Genomic DNA, 21,290 nt, shown 5'->3' on the forward strand with positions numbered 1-21,290 from the left:
ATTCATATTTTTATAGCCGGCTATTTATGTATTTTCATATAAAAAAATGTAGAAAAAAAAACGGTTTACATGTAGTTATCTTGAATTTCCTCTTCCCCCCCTTTCTTTCCCCTAAAACAAGCAAAGCCCCCCCCGCTCTTTTTCTGCAGAGCTTCATTCTCCACTTGCTCTCACACCATGGCTACCAGGACCCAAGTACTCTCTCTCTCTCTCTCTCTCTCTCTCTCTCTCTATATATATATATATATATATATATATATATATATATATATATATATATATATATATATATAATTCTTTTGTTCGTTCTCCTTGTGTGTATGTACTACTTCGGCCCACACCTGCATAAACTGTCATGCTTCGTTTGTATTCCCGTATACACCTCTTTCTAAGGCATGCTTTCCTTCTTCTTGCTCTTTCTAAGGCATGCCTTCTTTCCTTTTGTTGCACTATCCCATTCGCTCTATCTGTTTCTACCTCTCTTGCTCAATTCTTTGTGTCTCTTTCTCCATTGTTTATCAAACGTTGTTTGATTATTTTCTCTCTTTCTATCAGGTCAATCACCTCCTCAGATATGATAGGGTATTGCAAAACTTGTGATTTATGTTTTGATTTTTCCTTTGTTGTGAGCAGGTAAAGATTTTGCAGTCCATTGGAAGAGGCCACACGGTTAGTCTTATGAATAATGGAGCTACTACCTGGACAACATTGTATATTGTTCTTGACAACATTGTTTGGGAAATATTTCTTGACTTCTCTTTTCATGCATAAAATATAATAGGAAACCATGGGAAAACACTGCAATCTCACATGAGTTGAGTAGAAAAATACTTATCAGTAAGCTAACAAAAGAACTGCACATTTTCCTTTATAAATGTTTTATTTCTATTTGGCAAACACTCTAAATAATACAAACCTCATGTTAGAAATAAATATTTCACTTTATGTAGTGGAAGTTGTGTAACACCTTATAAATGCAATTTATAAATATTTCTAGTAGGGAATAATGTGAATGATGTGTCAATCTTATAAATAGATTGTTATTTTAGTGAATGATCTGTCAATCTTATTCTGGAGCTCCCATTTTAGGGAGAAAACATATTTGTACAGTTATGTTGAAAGTTCAAGATGATGAGGTTGGAGATGGTACAATGTCAATGGTCGTTCTAGAAGGTGAACTTTTACAAGAAGCAGATAAATTTAAAGTGAAATACATACACCCCATGACCATCATTGAAGGTATTGTTTGCATCGATGTCAAACCTTTTACATTTCAATTCTCTTTATCTAATTTCTTTTCTCAATGTAATGACTATTCTTATGAATGTAGGTTGGGACATCATATTGACATTTACATTTGCATACAAAAAAGTGATACAGAAAACCATGTTCAAAAGGGTTTAGTGTCTGTATATCATTGATATTCAAACATGCATTTGTGTACAAGGCTATACAAGATTGAGGGAGATGTTGGATGTAGAAGCCCCAACATTTTGTGATGCTTGCTTTTTGGGTTTGCATGTGGTAATGTCTGCTAATCTTTTGAAAGAGAAAGGCCTCAATATCCTAGATGTGTTGATTGATGAGCTCAATGTTGTTGATACTTGAGTTGTCAAGGCACCATGGGAGCAAAGGTCAGAGGATGGCGAAATCGATGGAATTTCCTAGTTCTCCCGTTCTAAGGGTCTTTCTATTGTTTGGGGAGCCTAACTCAGTTCTTCTTAGAAGGTCTACTCTTGGATAGTGCAATAGCTCTTCTGAGAAGCTTTACCAACCTAATAGAAATCATATAGTATGCTCCTTTTATTTCAAAACAGTGTCTGAATCGAAAAGCAATGCTAGTTTTGATAATCGAACAATGCATGAAAAAAGATTACCATGCTAGATTTGATTATTCGATTGATTCGGCTAATTGTTTCTTGTATATGAAAGCAAGGATTGTGCTTGCAATATAACTAATGTATATAACAGATGATCAAATAATGAGAGATTATAAATGTTCATACTTGTTTTGTGGTACTTGATTATGTTAATGTTGTAAAGTTTGTATATGAAGTAATGTTCGACAATGGCCAGTTTTTTTATTTAAAGTTTATGATGTTTTTTAAATGTCAAGCATTGTTGTGTTCAGATTAAAAGGAAACTAGTTAGTACCATCTTGGTAACAAATATTGTAGGTCTTTATGAATTTATGAAATATTGTCATTCTAAGCTTGACCTTGCACAGATCGAATGAATGTTGATTTGGTATGTGCCCAAAAAACTGATTTGATTTGGTATGTGCAAAAAAAAGTCAACATGTTCCAGTTGATATTATCACTTGTAGGAAATTGGTCGGTTAAAAATTCTAAATTCCGGTTAAGATCATAAGTAGCAATAAATTTTCTGGTAGGGGCTAGAGACTTTGCCCAACACTAGGTATATATAAATCTCATGTTTGCAAGGGTGCACATGTGTGAGGAGAATATAGGTACAAAGGTGTAAGTCCTATATTAAATGTACTTAGGAGTGGAGGATCTAGAATATCCCACTTAAGTACAAGGTCTTATTTAAGGATTTATAGTCAACACTTCTAACTAGATTCTATCTAGGTAACTACGAAGTTACATAGTTAACTAAATAACTAAACCTAGTTGAGCTTCATATCTCAACAGTTATTTATAAAGGTTTCGGAGGGGTAAATTGCATTAAAGCAGGTGGACCACCCGCCTAGGTCGGATGCGAAGGATACGTATGTGAATTGAGATATTATGCTATCCTCATATCTCAAAAAGGGGGAAACAATGGTCATCTTTGCTATCGGGTTTAAGCTATGTGAATTGTCCAAACACTTGTTTATCTTGACATCATAACAAGAAAAGAAAATTTGCCAAATTTAGAAATATAACCTTAAATTTGATGAGCAATTGAACATTGTATAAAAAGATGAATACTCTCTTCCACTTAATAGTGCAAAAGAAACAACTTTTTATTGTTAGTCTAGTTAATCCCAAATACAAACCCACAATCAATAGTCTCCAAATGAATATCTTTTATACAATGGGCAATTTAGAATGCCAACTATGTTTCAAGATTTACCACCATCCATAATATGAGTTATACATCATCCATTCTTGTTTAGTTGTAGATGATACCCATTGAAGAAACTCAATGGAGCAACTATGCAAGAGAGTAGTCACTTGTAAAAGTGAGTTTGACCATGTAAACTCCAATCACCCAAGCTTGCTCTTCAATTTCTGTAGGTAAAACTACATTAATACTCTATAGTTGCTAATAAATAACCCCATATTGAAGTGAAATATGTAATCATCATCCTGTTTCAAAAAAATCCAAAAATATCTAAAATCAAGCATTAACTACATCCCCCACCTCAAACGAAACAAGCTATTAAGTTGACAAAGCAATCTCTCATTTCCATGCCATTCTAAAAATTAAGGAGATAGCGTTCTCTCTCACTCTCTAAAATACACCCAACATATACATTTATAATGCTTAACCTATTTCACTACACAACAATATTATCTAATTCTTTATAACACGTAGCTCTCTTTGTATCAAACCTATGTTGTAATCACAATGAAGCACTTTGTATAACATATGTAATTTTGTCTATTTGCTTCATTGCATTCTTCTCAAGCATCAAATATGCAATCATTTATTATTTCGGTAGAATATAACTAAGGCTCCCTTTTTGCATCTTATTTTTCTAAGCACATTAATATCTAGGGTAGAATGGGGTCAATGGATAATAATTTTATGCTAATATGAAGCAATGCAAGTTCAAATCTTTCACTATGTTGTGAGTCGTGACATTGCTTAGCACGTTAGAATAAGGAATTGGACTTAAGAATTTGATGAATATGATATTAACATTTAGTGTTAATATCCAACTAAATATATTCAATATATAAATATGAACTAAACTCGTGACATTATCATATGTAGGATTTGATGAAGGTACGATTGTAGGTATGCCACTTACTAGCATGTTCATAGGAATCTCCATAGAAAACGACATAAACATGTGCAAGGCAAAGTTTTTGTAACTCAAATTGGGCATAATAGAGAAAATTATATTACTATCTTTGTGTGTGTGTGTGTGTGTGTGTGTGTGCTAAGCAATTAAAAGAAGTATCTCATTGGGTTTTTGTCGACAACACTTCTGGTGATGATAATGTGATTATCAAACTCTAGAATTTAGTTTTTGACGGCAAGAACTTTGGTGATGATAATTTGATTATCATTATGCGTTGTCACGAAAGGGGGGGTTGGCTACATCCACAAATCTTTCGACCCCTCTATAATTATAATTATAATAATTTCAAACTTGCTTGACTTAAATTAAAAATATGTAGTGACTTTTCAAGTTGCTCATATATTGTGTTTCTAATTTTGAGTCACATTTGCTCAACAAAACATTCCACATTTGCGTTGAAAATGGATAGTGATTGAATATGTTCTATTTGCTAAATGAAATGTTATATTTGTAATCACACTCATTCTTGTGGTGAGCCTTGACTCTTGAGTAAATTGGTCGTTAGACTATTTCTTTGCACGTAAAAGAAGAATTGTCAATCAATGATTAGTGGAAGAAAATCTAGGTGGAGCAAGATTTTGTTCCCTGTCTTAATCAAATAATATGCCCGATTTTTTATTTTTGAAAAAGCATTTGTGCACTTTATATATTGGGATATCAAGAGATGTTGAATATATATATTGAGTCTAATCAAATGATTACATTGTGTATTTTAATGAAATGGCCAACTCATATTATGTTTGATATTTATCCTCATCAGCAAAGAATGTGAACGGTTAACATTCTAAAAATGAGACGATCTAAGTAACTTCACATCACACATTCTCATCAAAACGTTCACATCAAAAATTCTCATAAGCATGTTCACATCACACATTCTTTGAAGCACTTTTAATGCATCAAAAAGAATATTTACCAATAATCAAAGTAAACGTATTAGGATCATCAAAGGGTTTATATCCAATTACTCCCTTTGGATATATGTGCTTAGAACATTTAATACCGAAATCAGAATTTCTTTGTGCGGAACATGAAAAAATAAATTACTATTAGTAAGAAAACGTATTACTATTTGCATAGTGAAAACCATATAGAATTTTCTCCTTAGATAGAATTGAGGTTTGTAATTCCTTGTAAAATACGTTGGGAACTTGAGTAATATTATCAATAAAATATCCTATAATACAACACATTTGAGCATTTTCAGCACCCTGAGATAAATGCATTGTGTTCTTCAAGTTTTATTGAATTAATGGAAGGTGAAAGCATGATTGAAAACATGCTCATTTTCCAAGATTGTTGTTTTGGTAAGCTTGGTTGAGCTCGCTCTTTCGTGTAAGTGGAAACGGTTTATGCATCTCTTCAAAATTCAAGGAAACCCTCATAAGTTTTTGCTCAAATTCCCCCAATCTTTTGTCATTCCTTAAAATGGCTTTACTAAACCCCGAAATAGAGAAAACAATTATCAATATAATTGCTCAAGTAGCACATGTAATTAAGAACCCAATGATGATTTGGCAAAATAATTGCTAAAATTGCACGTCCAAGAGTTGACTTAAGAGATTTGGGGAATAAGTAAAATATAAGGGTTGCTCGGGAAATCAATCATTAGGGTATTTCAGACTTTTCCCTTCAATTTCATGTCTTGATCATTGTGGACATTATGTGAATCACTTAAAAGCCATAATATACGTAAAAGTCAAGAAAACTACATGCTTTCGTATTTATCATTGAAAATTGAAATGTGGATCAACACAAAGAGTTGAATGTACGCATAACCACAAAGAACACATTACTAAAGTTGCGCATCCAGCTTTGGTACCAGGTAGTACCAAATAATTGTCTAGCAAGAGTTGCCACTACCTCATGAAAACATAATTCTCATAATTTGTCTTCATAGTGAATGTGCAAAGAAACCACCTTCTAAACACAATAAACTCAAACACAATTTGGATTCTTAACTGTACAAAACATAATGTAGAACACTATTGAAGATGATAGATCGTGCAATGACATAACGAAAAGCTAATCCTTGCTCATGGCCTCTAGATACAAAGGTGCTCTTTCTCAAATATGTCATATTATATTGGGAAATGATTAATTATTTGGTTAGAAACTTTAAAAAAAATAAAGATGTGTACTCACCCTAAAGTATTTGGTTGTAATTTGATTATAACAATTGTAAATTGAAGGTTCATTCTCTTTAATAAATGACTAATAGTTGGTTGGACAATATTTGTCATGATTCCATTGGAAGATGTAAACTCCAAAATACACATTATCACTCTTCAATTGCTTCAAATTGAACGTTTGTCACCAACAACATTAGCAAATTTGATCTTTGATCATTGTAATTGAATAAAAGAAAAAGGTTAGGTAGCAATACGGTGATAGTAAGACATCGTCACCGCAAAACTTGTGGCTATATGGTAGAGAAGTGACTCCTAGGAAAGTACCTAGCAATATCTAATCTTTTGGCAACTACTTTTCAAACTACCTTGAACAATCAAGGAAGGCACAAAACCTCTTCACTTTGATGCAAGGGGTGACCTTCATCTTCTTCATCTTCTTCTTCTTCTTCTCCTTCTTACCCTTCGTCTAAAAGAGATGGTTCCTTATTCTCAAGGAGTTATTTTCCTCCCCTCAAAACCCTACATTAGAACTTTCATATGGCAATAATTCTGAATTTTTGGAATTCGAGATTTTTGTACGTGTTGGGGGAGTACGGAGAATCGCAACTCTCTTGTCGTATGACATATCCCTATAAGCCAACTACGTTCAATAGGATTAAAATCTTTACTGATTGTTTAGAATACCTTTATTTTAGCCATTAGACAATAGACAGGTCAAAATGGGATGGTATGTTGTCAATAAACATTTGCCATTGACCAAGCATTTATATCTTGGTTGGCCTTCAAGTCACAATGTTTTTCCACAAAACCACTAGTGTGTCAACTCTAGTTGTTTACACCGAGGGCATACGTCTTTGTATCGATGGAGTTTCGGCATCCACGCTAATATTGTAGGTCAAGGGGTTCAAATCGTCATCCACCCTATTGGTTGTGAGTCGAGTGAGAGTGATTGTCAAGCATTTTCAAGGTGCTAACCTCGTTTACCCTAGAATCTCATGAACCCTCATTCGCATCTCTTGAAAGCTTTAAGCAATAAGCTTACTAACAAGCTTACTAACCACTTCATAGGCTTATAATGCTAGATACTTACACAAGTAAATACATTACATGCAATAAGACTAACCACACTTCAATTAGATGAGCCATCTACAACACTTACAAAGAGGAGAGTGATTTGTGTTTGGCTTAATAGCAGATAACACTAATAACTCACGGGTATGAGAGAAACAGAGAGAGGAAGCTCTAGCTTTGGCAAGAAAACTAAAGATTCAAGAATAAACTAAAGAAGGCACAAAAGTGAGTTTTATAGCTCATGCCTTACACAAAGGTTGTCCCCTTTTGCATCAGGGTAGCCATTATGCTTGAAACTCTAGAACTAGTTTGGTGTGTTTTCCTTTCTCTTGGTCTCAAACATGGTCTTTAGTACAAATGTCAATGTTGATGTCTTCATGGGTCATGGTACATATATGCATGTCCTTAACAACTAAACAAGAGTAAATGATTGTGTTGATGGCCAATCATATTTCAAACATCTTTCTCTATGAACAAAAACATGATCTCCAATAAGTAACCAAGATTTAGAAAACAAACTAGGATGCACAATGATGGTGAGGAATGGAAGCAATTTTAGCATTGTCTTTTAAAGAGGGATGCAAATGTTCTTACTCATGTTGTAGAAAATATATCGATATCAATGTTCAAAAACTAGGGGGAGATTTGTAGGGGCAATCTATTATTGTGTGTGATTCCAAACTTAAATTGTGACGAGTTTTTATTAGCAATAGGAAACCCACTTATTGCAATTAATCATAAACAAAACTATAATGTCTCAAACAACAAGCTTTATCATTTCATGTCACGATCATGTTTATTTATTTATGATTCATAATTTAAATGAGGTAACGTCTATTCATTTCTAGATGCATATAAAAACATTGTGTCACATTTGCTTCAATACATAATGTTTTATCTCCTTGAATGATTCCTTATAAATTTGTGGTCCTTTGATCCTTTGTAGAGTAGATTGATGTGGCATTACGTTGCATGTAGATGGGATGGGATGGTCATCAATGATGTAGCCAGTGCGTCAAGTTAATGTTAGTCATCACACATCTCTTTTATTTAAATTTTACATTACACTCCACACCCCTCTCTATCATTGCGATTGTAACTACATGAATCTTTCAAGCATATGGATAGTGTTTTTTGAAATTGCCAAGTGTGAGAATCAATACCACTGAATGTGTGCTCGTGGATGTATGTTTGCCTAGGATATTAGGTGATAATATCCCTAATCTTCGAAGACCTAATTACACACTTAATTCCTTTATTTAGTCTTTTATCATGGTAATATACATAATGACACAATGAATATTAATAAAAGTAACTCATACTATGCTTGAAATCTATTTATACGCATCAATGCATGTGCATGCGTGTATAGATTTCCAAAATAGAGATTCTCATATAGTATTCATCACAAAACTTATACATGCATGTTTATATAACTTTCTTTCAATACACACCCCTAATACATAGTTATACCCCTTCTAATTTTATGATCCTTTAGATGAGTGCATACCGACTACTGCTATTTACATTATGTTGTGTTTACATCTTAAATTGTTTTTCAAAAACTTAAGCTACCTAAGGTCTTGAGGTGCAACACCTCTCATTCAGAAAGAAGCAATCAACACAAGCGGATTGTTCTTGTAGTTATTGGAAAGCCATTGTGGTTGAAAATATAATTTAGGCCTCAAACAAAGAGTTTTAATTTACAATTGATGGGTTGGATTATATCCAACCCTACCTTCCAATAAAATTCAATAATATTTTGGTTATCAAATTTGAATATGATTATTGAATCAATAAATCATGGCATTCAAGTTCATGCAAGGTCTTTCTCTTCTATTTGATTGAGTGGCACATCTGACAATAAAATTTTGTGCTCATGAGTAGTTTCTCCTAAGTTGACTACGTATGCAAATGGATCATCCAAGTCCAATAGCCCACCTTAGGAACATTGTCTTCACAACGTGTGATTAAGAAACATCGACTATAATGCTCATTATATGGTGATTCTATGCTCATGCTTTCCTCATATCTCTCTCATGTTATGGGCTTGGCATGTGGGTTTAATCAAATCATGATCAAGGAAGAAGGAAGATACAACTTACAAGGTCTCATCACTACATTTTGATTATACTCTTCACATCCACACACATACTTTCCCCCAAAAGGATACCATATTTTGATGCAGCCCATTTTACATCTCAAGACAGCCTATGGTTACAAATGGCCGTGGTTCATGAATACTAGAACCAACTATTAACTCCATATTAAGCGTATGCCAAAGTCATTTTGTGGATTGTTGTCTTTGTGTAATGCCATATGCATAGTTGTACTTGAAGTCTCGAGCGATCCATCTTCAAACAAGTCAAGTCATTGGTGCATGCATTACTCACATTATAAATGCAAAGTAGAAATTAAAGATGCTAAAAACATAAAGTAGACTTCCTCTTGAATTTAGAGCTTTCCATTCTACTAGTGTCACGTCATAGATGTTGAATTACTAGGATGACATTCTTCCAAATTGATCATACATGAATGACGAATGTACGCACGTGATCAAACACATTTGTTAGATTTTCTAGAATATTTTAAAAGTCGGTGGTTCTTGGAATGCAACTAGGCTTCGAACAATCTCAACTTTAAGACAAGAGAAGTGGTACTTTTGGAATGTGCATTCGGAATGAGAAGATTTCGATTTTTCTCGCCCAACATTCAAATACGTGAATGTAAATAAGAAGTTGCTACAAATGCAACAATATCCCCAAGAGAAATGGCATAGATGCATGACATATGATCGAAGCAATTCCTTAGCTAAAGAAGAAAAGGGTGGGGTCGATTTATCGAAAAAGGAAGCTGAGATCGCAATGGAGAGTGACGGCTCGACGCTGAACCTTATCCATAAGTTTTTTCGAAAAAAGGGAAAGGGAGAAAGGGTGGGAGACTTATAGGACAAAGGGAGGGGGGGGGGGGGGTTGCTTATGAAGGTGGTGTTTGGCCTCATGAACAATCAAATAGTAGTAAGAAGAAGAAGAATAAGAATAACGAAAAGGGTGGGCGTGGAAAGGGTGAAAAAAATAGGCACGAGTGAATCATGCCATTGGGGAGGTCAATCCATTTTGTTGGTAGGGTGGTGGGGGGCGGGGTCTATGGGCGGGCAGGAATAATAGAAATGTGGATGACCGGGACAAGAAGTGTGAATTATTATTCTCTCATTCTCATTCTCATTCTTCTTCTTCTACGTATTATTGCCGCCTAGGAAAGGAGAGGCCCAACTGCCTCAGAGGCACTCTATCTCTCTATAAATATATATATACGTAAGATTAGGATACACACGACCCACACAAGAAACACATACCTGGCAAAAACAACAACACACACACTTACTTACTTACTTACTTACTTACTTACTTGTTACAACACAAAAAACCATGGCACTTGACCACCACCAACACCTCTTCTCCTCTACTCTCCACGACTCCTCCTCCTCCTCCTCCACTCACCTCCTCCTCCATTTCCTCTCCTCCTCCTCCGCCGCCTCTCGCCTCCTCTCCTCCGCCAATCTCCTCCTCCTCCTCTCCTTCCTCTTCCTCGTTGCCTCCTTCTCCTATTGGCTTCACCCTGGTGGCCCCGCTTGGGGCCTCCTCGCCCTCGCCGCCTCCCACCACCGCCGCCGCCACCTTCTTCCTCCGCCTCATCACGCTGCCGATCTCCCATGCATCCCCGGCCCCCGTGGCCTGCCATTCCTGGGCTCCCTCCTCTCCTTCTCCTCCTCCCCCACCGCCCACCGCCTGCTGGCCTCCCTCGCCTCCTCCCTCCACGCCCGCCCCCTCATGGCCCTCTCCCTCGCCTCCACCCGCCTCGTCGTCTCCAGCCACCCCTCCACCGCCCGCCACATCCTCTGCAACCCCGCCTTCTCCCAGCGCCCCCTCTCCCAGTCCGCCACCCACCTCCTCTTCACCCGCGCCCTCGGCTTCTCCCCCGCCGGTCACCGATGGCGCAACCTCCGCCGCCTTGCCGCCACCCACCTCTTCTCCCCACGCCGAATTGCCGCCCACGAGGCCCTCCGCCAGCTCCACACCACCGACATGCTCCACACTATGGCCGCCACCGCCACCGCTGCATCCTCCTCATCACGCATTAACGCCATTGAAATAAGGCCCTTCTTGCAGCACGCCGCGCTCAACAACATCATGGGAACCGTGTTCGGCAAGCGCTACACGTATTCCTCCTCCGCCATCCCTAATGCTGACCCTGCTGAACGGAGCGAAGAGGAGCAGGAGGAGCGACGGGAAGCAGAAGAGGTACAGAGCATGGTGCGCGAAGGCTTCGAGCTGCTGGGTGCCTTCAACATGTCGGACCATCTTCCGTCCGCCTTCCAGAGCCTGGACCCCCTGCGCATCGTCCAGCGCTGCAGGGAACTGGTGCCCCGCGTCTATGCATTCGTCCAGAAAATCATCGATGATCACAGATCTGCCGGCGTCCACGTGGCCAATTATTCCTCATCTTCCAGCTTCGTGGACGTGCTCCTACATCTGCAAGAGGAAGAGAAACTCGCGGATTCCGACATCGTATCCGTCCTCTGGGTAAGCAAATTTCCATTATGAATTGACGGCAAATGCGATTGATTGATCGATCGATTGCGTCCTAGTTTTAGGGCTCCTCGTCGACTTCAACGGACCTTGCAAGAGTCATTAACCAAATGAATGAATGAATGAATGAATGCAGGAGATGATCTTCCGGGGGACTGATACCATGGCCATCCTGACGGAATGGATCCTCGCGGAGCTTGCTCTCCACCCTGCCGTCCAATCCCGGCTCCACGCGGAGGTGCAATCCATGGCAACAGGCAGCGACAGCGAGCCCCCATGCATCCGCGATGCCGACACAGCCCGCATGCCGTACCTGCAAGCGGTGGTGAAGGAGACGCTGAGGATGCATCCGCCGGGGCCGCTGCTGTCATGGGCGAGGCTGGCCATCCACGACACAGAGGTGGGCGGGTACGAGGTGCCGGCGGGGACGACGGCGATGGTGAACATGTGGGCCATCATGCACGACCCGGAGGTGTGGGCAGAGCCAGAGAGGTTCTGGCCGGAGCGCTTCCTGGAGCCTGGGGAGGGGAAGGCAATAGAAGTGAATTCAGGGGCGGTGGACATGCGGCTGGCACCTTTCGGAGCAGGCGCGAGGGCATGTCCGGGCAAGGCCATGGCCATGGCGACCGTCCAGCTGTGGGTGGCCAGGATAGTGCAGAGGTTCGAGCTGTCGCAGGCGGAGGGGCATCCGGTGGAGTTGAGGGAGGTGCTGAAACTGTCGTGCGAGATGGAGGTGCCGCTAGTGGTGCGCCTGACCGAGCGAATCATCAAACTATAATGAGATGCGTTGGTTAGGTACTAGATGGATGAATGCGGCTAATTATGTAAAACAGTAAAAGAGTATGTAAATGGGATGAGAGATAAAGCAAGAGTTACTTTCCTTCGGGTTATAGAGAAATTTTCATAGGTAGGGATCATCTAATCTTTCAATAGCTACTTTATATCTACCTAACACATATGATTATATCAACACCAAATAGGCACCTCCATTGCTTGTATATGCATGCATGCCTCTATAGGTTTAATAAATTTTGGGGCCATAATTTTGGTCATACCAAAACCATACAACATTGTAACAATCAATCAATCTCTTCTATACACCATATTTTGAGAAGCTACTCAATCTTTTGACGATTTTTTTGTTATTTAAGCACAAGATATTCGAGTGTGTGTGATTATGTTTATAAGTTCTATGTGGATCAATCCCTTCGTTGACTGGCTACACTATGCGATGCACTTTATCATGTTTGCTTGCTAGTAGGAATTGGCAAGGGCATGGTTTTTGTTGAACCAAATTGAACCATGAACCCTTGGCTTAACGACGTAATTGGTTCAATTTTGGATTGGAAAATTGCAAATGGTTTGGGTTTGTGTCTAGCTGGGTTCGGGGATGTAATGCTCCAGTTTGGACCTTTCTCGATTTATTGTTTTGAAGTTCATCTAGTTTCAAATTCTAGTTTAAACGGCCTAAGGGTTCTTGTGGACATTCTTCAATTGTTTATTAATGTGTGAATTAACTCTATAAATTGTTAAATATTTGACTGGTTTCTAAAAAATGTTTATAGGTAATAAGTCTACATCTAATACGCTTCAAATTTTAAGTCTACATCTAATATGGGAATTGTGAAATTTTGGCTTAGGAGCTTAATAGATTGTAGGTCACTTGAAGAGTTTGGTTTGAGCTTGAGAATCCTTCAAATGTTCATGCAAGATACTTACCACCCTCGGGAACCAAGTGACATGAATCAATTTCTCAATGTTTCCAAATGTCATAGTCCTAGTTTCTAGGATTATGGATTTCCAACTATCCTACCCTAAACCCATGAAAGTAAGCATTAAAATTGGTCTTTGACCTTACGCATATAACATACTCAAATGATGAGCAATAGTTGATAACAGATCTAAAGAAGAGAGCTTTGCCTCACGCATAGAGTCTCAACGACGCCTAAAAGTGTTGTCATGCTTGAGGCAACTAATCCCCCTGATATAGTCCAATACCTAAGGCTCCTCGACGAACACATGCTTCCACATATAATAGGTCCTTTGAAAAATTACACAATAGGATACTCTAATGACGAGCAACATAATAATATATTGTTGGGAAAACAGGTCCCTCTGGATGGGAAGAGTACGAGCCGAATCGGATGGAACCAATGGGCAATTCGGCCAAGGTAGAAACCGAAGTCGAATATTGACTATATAACCAATTCGGGAGACTATATTTGTAAATAGTCCAAATGTGCCCCATGTGGGCTATATCTGTAAATAGCTAGAAAGTTGTATAAGTATAAATACAACTAGGGCAAACTTTATGAGTAGTTGTGAATCAAGGGTGTGTATCATTAGAATAGTTGAGATAGTTGTATAGTTACTCTCAAGGTTGTTGCGTCTGTAACTGTGAGTGAGAGAGAGTGAGAGTAGTAACTCTACCGTTGTCTCTTAGATGAAGACGAGCTTGAGGTTGTTGCCTCTGAGTCTCCCCGTACTCCTCTCTGTACACATAGTGATTCGTTTCTTGGGGTTTGTGGACCCCCGTGGTTTTTCCCTTTCGGGTTTTCCACATAAAACATTTTGTGTCTCTGCTCTCTGTATTCTGTCTTGTCTGTGTACTATCGATTTATTCTTTGCACCCGAATATACGAACGGGTAACCGGTTGTGGCCGGTTCCGATCCCAACATATATTGAGGGAAAAAATGGATTAAGAGTGTTTAACCACATTGAGTACCCCAAGCAAAGGGCATGAGACAACATAAAAAACCATCAACATCCCATACCATCAAATATTGCCTTGTGCTACTATATCTTCATAATTGAATATCAGATCCTGAAAAGAGAGCTTAGCCTCACTAATGTCTCAAGATGTTGTCACGAGGGGTGTGGTTGGTCACCTTTATCTATTACAATACCTAAGGCTCCAAGACCACTACATGTTCCCATGTGTTCTTATGGGTTTGTCCCAAATTTAAGGATAATTTGTTTTCCAACAATCCTACACTTAACCCAAGGCCATTAGCTTTAGAATAGGTCTGCAAAGGTTGTGTGCATAACAACTTTAAAAAGAGATATTCAAGTTTTCGAAATAAGATTGGACATTGAGTTGAAACAATACCATGAATTGAACCCCCAATATGATGCCACATTATATGACTTGCTCGTTTTTGAGCCAAGCCACAAATTTAACATTAAGCTTTGAAAGTTGAAACTAGGAATTGAATTGAGATACATATACAAATTCATTTTATTGGCTAAGACTTGATTGAACTTTAATGATGAGATGCACAAATTGCAAGAGTAGGATACAATCTTAGACCTCATCACATAAACATTTAGTTTAAATTTATGGATCAACTTCAACTATTTAACTTATTCCACCATTAGAAGCTTTCATTACATTTCTTTTTTATCATCAATTGAAGTGAGGTAATGTGTGCTTCTAGACGGCTACAATATCAACTCGCAACATCAATATATTACTTCTTCCCCCTCCTTGAGTATAACGCTCATGGAAATACTTTATACAAAAGCACCATATATAAGGCATGGTGGAAAGGGAGACTTGTTATCAAACTTTGTAGTTGAGGTTTACTACTTAAAAGATGTTCTACTTGTGAAGTTGTGATGCTTATTGGGTGTAGTTCCAACGATATTTCACCTTAAGTAAATGACTTGACATTTCAATATTCTTAGGGATTTCTTTTTGAAATACCATCGAGTTTTTCGTTGCTTCTCCTTGAGGCCACTACATCTTCTTCACTATTTCTTGAAATGCGATTGGGGAAGCCTTGTCTCCACATACTGGATGTGGGGTGGATGGATTTCCAGGATTGATCAAGGGGCATGGCATTAAGGAACAAGTCAAGCGAGATGGAAAGAAACACTATGCCCAATAATTGAACCAAAAGAACCATTCATTCCCTTGGACAAAGGCCATGCGCTCCTCTCCTCAATGTGTGTGTGTGTGTGTGTGACACTGTGTGTGTATGGCCCACGAGTTGGTCTCACCAACACTTATGTAGCCAATCCAATGCATTTATACAGGCCTTGGACATTTTTCATTGGGCCGGAAGGATCCCCAACGTTTCAGCAGTATTCTTATCACGAGAAAGACTGGAAATTTGTGGTGCTCAGAAGGGTCTCTTCGTCGTGGCTATGGCGATGGCGAGCTCTGCAGGTCCCTTCGGATGCTCCCTTAGAATCCCTTCTTCTTCTTCATCGTCTTCTTGTCTACCGTCGCCACCTTCCATTTCTTCCTCTTCAGTGGCTTCGTGTTCTGCCATTTCTGCTAAAAGAACTTCACATGGGCAACTCTTTCTTTATACTTCTTTTCTGTCGAGGTCCACACACTCTGGATTCTTCAACGGCGGAGGTAAACTCAAAGAAATTTGAGCAATTCTCTTTCGTGTTGATTATGCTAGGAACTCTGTACCAGACTATGAGAATAAGAGGTAGTGTTGACGCTGACTCTGTATTGATCCTGTTAAGAACTACTGGAATAAAAGTTTCGAAATTGATTGATTATTATTAAGTAGTATGCATTTTAGATGGCCATTTCCAATTTCATAGAGGGGGTTGATTGTCCAAAACCCAGCAGTCCGCATCTTTGAACAAGAAGCATACCGCAGCAGAGCTTACATGGCATTTCCATGTGGGTATGAGTCGTCGTTATCCTTGCCTCAACACAATTTTACTGCATCTAGAGATAGATAGGTTATTGATATTCATGAGAAACAAATATGGTCGATGTGAACTAAAGGAAGAGAGAAAGAGAGAGATAATGTGTCCTTTCTCAAAAAACTAGAGAGCTCATTCTTTGGAAATTGCAGTGGAATTGGTTAGTCTCTGTGATGGAAAAGTTGAGTCATTTGGAGGTGCCCTTGGATCTCAAATGAATCTTTTTGAGCGGGCTGTACGAATATTCAAGGCATGCGATATACATATGTTTTAAAAACAACTTCTCTATTTTTTATTGAGGGTACAAATCTGATCTATATTACCCTTTTATGGTGGGCATCAGTCATATGCAAATGCAATTGTGAGTTCAGCAGAAGATCCAGAGAAACTTTTAGATCAGACAGTTCTGGAAATGAGTGAAGATCTGACAAAGCTAAGACAGGCCACTGCACAGGTGCGTTCTTTCAAAATATTGACAGCAAATTATAGGGTTTAACTGCTCCATGATTTGCACTAATTGCAGTTCTGTTTACATGAAGGTTCTTGCCTCTCAAAAACAACTTGAGAACAAGTATAAAGCAGCAGATCAGACTTCAAATGATTGGTATGCTGCATTAATTGCTCACTTGATTGTGAGGTTGACAGTCCTAATTAATCTCCATGTTTTCTGAATAGGTATAAAAGAGCTAAATTAGCACTTGCAAAAGGAGAAGAGGATCTTGCACGAGAAGCCCTGAAAAGGAGAAAGGATTATGAGGTGCTGAATATAAGAATACAGATAATCAAATGTGCTACTCTATTACAAGATATAAATAGGATGGAATGACATGATGAAGTTTGTTTTGTGAAATTCAGTAGGGGTGTCAAGCTTGAGTGTTGTAAAATATCAGCATGATGAAAAGAAACTCATGAATGATGACCATTAGACTTTATCGCCATGTTACTGCAGTTTTTGCTTTTTTCTAACTAATTATCTTTCTGAATAAGTTTTTCTTTTCTTGCTTTGTGTGTTTATCAATTCTGAGCCTATATTTAGTTTTCCTATGAATAAATATGAGAGCAGTGCATAGGACAGAGACAGAAAATTTGCATCAAACTATCTTAAGAGGGAAATTTGGCTTACAAACCAAAAGGTACCTCAGTCTCTGAAGCAGGGTGGAACCAAGCCCGAATCGACCTTGGGTCAGCCAATTCCATGATCTTCCTGAGAATGGTTTGATCACTGAAGACTGCAGCATGTCTTTCCCTGACATCACTGAACGCCTTAGTCTTGGGACATAATGATTCTCACTCTCTATCATGTTGTAAAGTGGTCCCAAGTTGTGACTAGACCGGAGGTTCAGAACAATATCTAATATCTGCATGTTATGACGAATTTGAATAACCTTTGAAGATAAAACATGCAAGCACAGAGACAATAGTGGGATGGGTGACTCCTGGGAAATTTGTCCCCCAACATATCTCCTCTGTTTAGAGCCTATATACCATCTTACTTGCCATGGCTCTATCTGTACCTGACGAGAGGATACTTTAAGCTGGCTAATCGTGACTCGTGCACTACAGGACATCCAGATGCCATGAGTGCCAATTAATGTATTGGCCCTCCTCAATTCTCATTGGTGTTTATAGAGGTGGTTGAAGATCTATCTCTTTGCGAAACCTTCATTCATTTTCTTTGACATGGATAATGCCTGGTCCTTATTTGTGAAGAGCCTCCACATGCTAGATACATTTGGATTCTGAATCTGTCTTTGTTAGGGATACTTGTGAGCATAGCTTTTACTCAGACTGGATGGCCCAATGTTTTGTTAACCAGTAGTATTGGTTGCATTCTTTTGAAGAAGGAACTTCATCCAAACATAGTCCCTATTGTACTTACAGTGAGATTGCATTGATCACAGCTTTTTTGATCCCCTTATTGGGTGATAAGAATATATCAAGATAGATACGCGTTTTTAGAGTTATTAATCATCTTGTAGGTGGTCATGAACCGATTTTACAAATATGCCATCTTTGTGGGAAGTCAGAGCCAGAAGAAGGCTTGCATTCAACTCCTACTATGCCTTCTATAGATGGTGGGAAATGATTGACACGAAGGTCCTAGGAATGAGGGGAGGCACTACAGATCGTAAGGTGTTAACCCTCTTGCCATAAGCATCTGGTTGGGTGTAGAGTTGATTAAAGCATGTTTTCATCAGGTTGCCAAATATCCATCTGTTATTTCTGCTTGCTGTGAGTTCTGCATGATCGCCTAATAAATTAGTGTGATTAACTGGATCACAATCTGTATGGGTTTAAAAAATTACAGCTTAATGACTAAGGTATAGGCCCAGAGAGAGATAGAGAGAGAGATGATTTTACAGGATAATGCCAAAGCATTGAAGATTCAGCTTGATCAGCAGACAACTGTTGTTGAGAAACTCATTTCTAATACTAGGGTATAGCATCAACTCGCCTCCTATTGTGTAAAGTGAGTTGGAGAAGAATGTAGTCTTAGTACATCACAAATTGCTGGGGAATGATTTCATTGTTCTTATAGAATGCAGCTACTAGAGAGTAAGATGCAGGAAGCTAAGTCCAAAAAAGATACCCTCAAGGCTCGTGCCCAATCTGCCAAGTTGGTCTCCTGAAACTTTTCTCTCTGCAAAATGCATATGAAAGATGAATAAAGAAAAAAAACATGGAATCATATTGCTAATTTGGATATTTGCAGAACCTCTCAGAAGGTAAGTGAGATGCTTGGAAATATCAATACCAGCAGTGCTCTATCTGCTTTTGAGAGGATGGAAGAAAAAGGTAGAATGCTGGCTTTCCCTACTAATTATCAATATAGGAGGTATTAGTGGATGCATCACTACTGCAAATATATGTCTATAGACCATTAACTTCACCTATAAATGGAATATCTTTTAGATTTGTTTACTTGCAAAGTAAAAAATTATATTCAGTTTCATGTTCCAGCTTGTATTCTTTTGTTTATTCATGGGGAACTGGAATTTCGTGCCAGTTAATGCTCTGGAGGCTGAAGCTGATGCTGTAAATCAACTCACTACAGATGATCTTGCTGGAAAGGTGATTACACCTAATTAAAATGATTAACATGATTAACATGACTATGTAATTTGGTTCTCATTCTTATCATATTTTATGTACAGTTTGCTATGCTAGAGAGTGGTTCAGTTGATGATGATCTTGCAGCTTTGCGAAAAGAAATGTTAGGGACTGGAAAGGCGAGTTTCTCTCAATTCTGAAATACAACTTTGTGTGATATGTAATGTTTAATGTGTCCTATTATTTATGCAGTTGCTACATTTTTTCCCCTCTCCTATCGTGAGCATAAAGCAACAATATTGACTATACAGTTTTTATTTGTGAATAGGTATCAGGGGAACTTCCACCTGGTCGAACACCTGCTGCTAGCAGAGCGACATCTAATCCATTTCAGGACTCGGAGATTGAGAGGGAGTTGAATGAACTTAGGAGGAAGGCCAATGAGTAATGAGAGAATTTGGAATTTGAATGAAAATCGACCTGTTGGAAGAGTGGCAATTCTTCATTCTTGCCAATGAATGGATGATGTCAGACAATTTGATCTAATAATAAGGATAAATGATTGATTTAATTTTTGTAAGAATGACATTTGAACATTTACTTCTTGTTTTGTTTTATTTGCCTGTAACATTGTGGAGAGAAACAACATTAAAAAGAATGCCATTATATATTCTTGAAAATCATACTACTATTATTGTTCCGTTTCTCAGCCCAAGTATATGCAGAAATGTATCAATAATTGATGCAGTGCTTTTCTGCATTTGTTAACTGAGGAAATGCGAACACAAGGGAGAGTAGATTATGATGGCATACAAAATATTAATGGTGAACATTTGAATAATGTTCATGGTATAAAATGATAACGGTAGAATCAGATATCAGATGTTCATGCATATAACATTGAGAAAATCAAATGTAACTTGAGTATGGCGTTAGCATCTTTTCAAATCTAAGTTTATGAGGTCTCCTTTGAGTGGTGTACAATGTGTTAGATATTCTAATTCCCATTTCTGATTGATGTATAAATTCATGAAATGTGGCATTATTACAAAAAACGAACTTTATAGTGTTTATTATAGTAAACCATAATTGTTAAAGTTAATGACCTCAAATTTGTGGATGGACGGTAATATAAATGAGGTTTTCATCTGGGAAAAGTTCAAATACTCTCAGCACTAGTGCGAGAACATATGCATGGCTTCACTATAGCACTATGGAGAAGTTCAAACTTGAAATGGCCCAGTATTGAATAATTTCCATTTTAGGCTCTCAAAAGTGTCACCCAACTTTCAGTCAACAAAGATTTTCTTCATGATGCACTCTGACCATGGTAAAATATTCAAGACCAAGCACCTACCAGATACTCTAAATTAAGAGAAACCTAGAAGAGATCAATGTAAGCGTGAACTTTCATGATAGTTTTAACAGCAAAATTTACTGTAGTTGAATGCTTGAAATAAAAATTACAGTTGATTTTGGTTTCAAATTACGTCTATATGCTTGAGATTGATTGCTAAAGCACAATCAATTGAACTACATTGCTGCTACAAAGACAATGCAACTTATCTTCTGAACGCATGATCAATTCAATTGATGATGTGATGATTTAATCAAAACAATGAGAAGGACACTTGTGCTTGAAAACCATGCATTCCATGTGTCAGACTTCTAATATTCTCTGCCAAGCACAAATGAATACAATAGAAGGATTAATGGTATATTGTGATTTGAAAATTCAA

At 38.1% G+C, this 21,290-nt stretch overlaps 3 protein-coding genes across 3 annotated transcripts; all 3 read left to right on the forward strand.

Moving 5' to 3' along the window:
• Positions 1-150: 150 nt before the first annotated feature.
• On the forward strand, positions 151-2,007 carry LOC147862451 (T-complex protein 1 subunit beta-like). Its single transcript, XM_087321575.1, has 3 exons — positions 151-195; positions 1,111-1,239; positions 1,331-2,007. Exons 2-3 carry the CDS (start codon positions 1,113-1,115, stop codon positions 1,402-1,404), a joined length of 201 nt encoding a protein of 66 aa, XP_087177701.1. The 5' UTR covers positions 151-195; positions 1,111-1,112; the 3' UTR covers positions 1,405-2,007.
• Positions 2,008-10,643: 8,636 nt separating this feature from the next.
• LOC147862452 (cytochrome P450 78A11-like) lies at positions 10,644-12,606 on the forward strand. Its single transcript, XM_087321544.1, has 2 exons — positions 10,644-11,822; positions 11,965-12,606. The coding sequence occupies exons 1-2, from the start codon at positions 10,668-10,670 to the stop codon at positions 12,604-12,606; spliced, it is 1,797 nt and encodes a 598-aa protein (XP_087177670.1). The 5' UTR covers positions 10,644-10,667.
• A 3,284-nt stretch (positions 12,607-15,890) lies between these two features.
• Positions 15,891-20,260, forward strand: PTAC4 (plastid transcriptionally active 4). The gene is made up of 11 exons (XM_087321242.1): positions 15,891-16,195; positions 16,653-16,750; positions 16,844-16,954; positions 17,040-17,104; positions 17,176-17,257; positions 18,864-18,938; positions 19,047-19,117; positions 19,214-19,296; positions 19,508-19,572; positions 19,656-19,730; positions 19,880-20,260. The coding sequence occupies exons 1-11, from the start codon at positions 15,979-15,981 to the stop codon at positions 19,997-19,999; spliced, it is 1,062 nt and encodes a 353-aa protein (XP_087177368.1). The 5' UTR covers positions 15,891-15,978; the 3' UTR covers positions 20,000-20,260.
• Positions 20,261-21,290: the final 1,030 nt, after the last annotated feature.

This window comes from Azolla caroliniana, unplaced genomic scaffold (genome assembly GCF_043228905.1).
Source record: "Azolla caroliniana isolate FFs.n. ecotype wild unplaced genomic scaffold, voAzoCaro1.0.p SCAF_6, whole genome shotgun sequence".
NCBI classification, from domain to species: domain Eukaryota; kingdom Viridiplantae; phylum Streptophyta; class Polypodiopsida; order Salviniales; family Salviniaceae; genus Azolla; species Azolla caroliniana.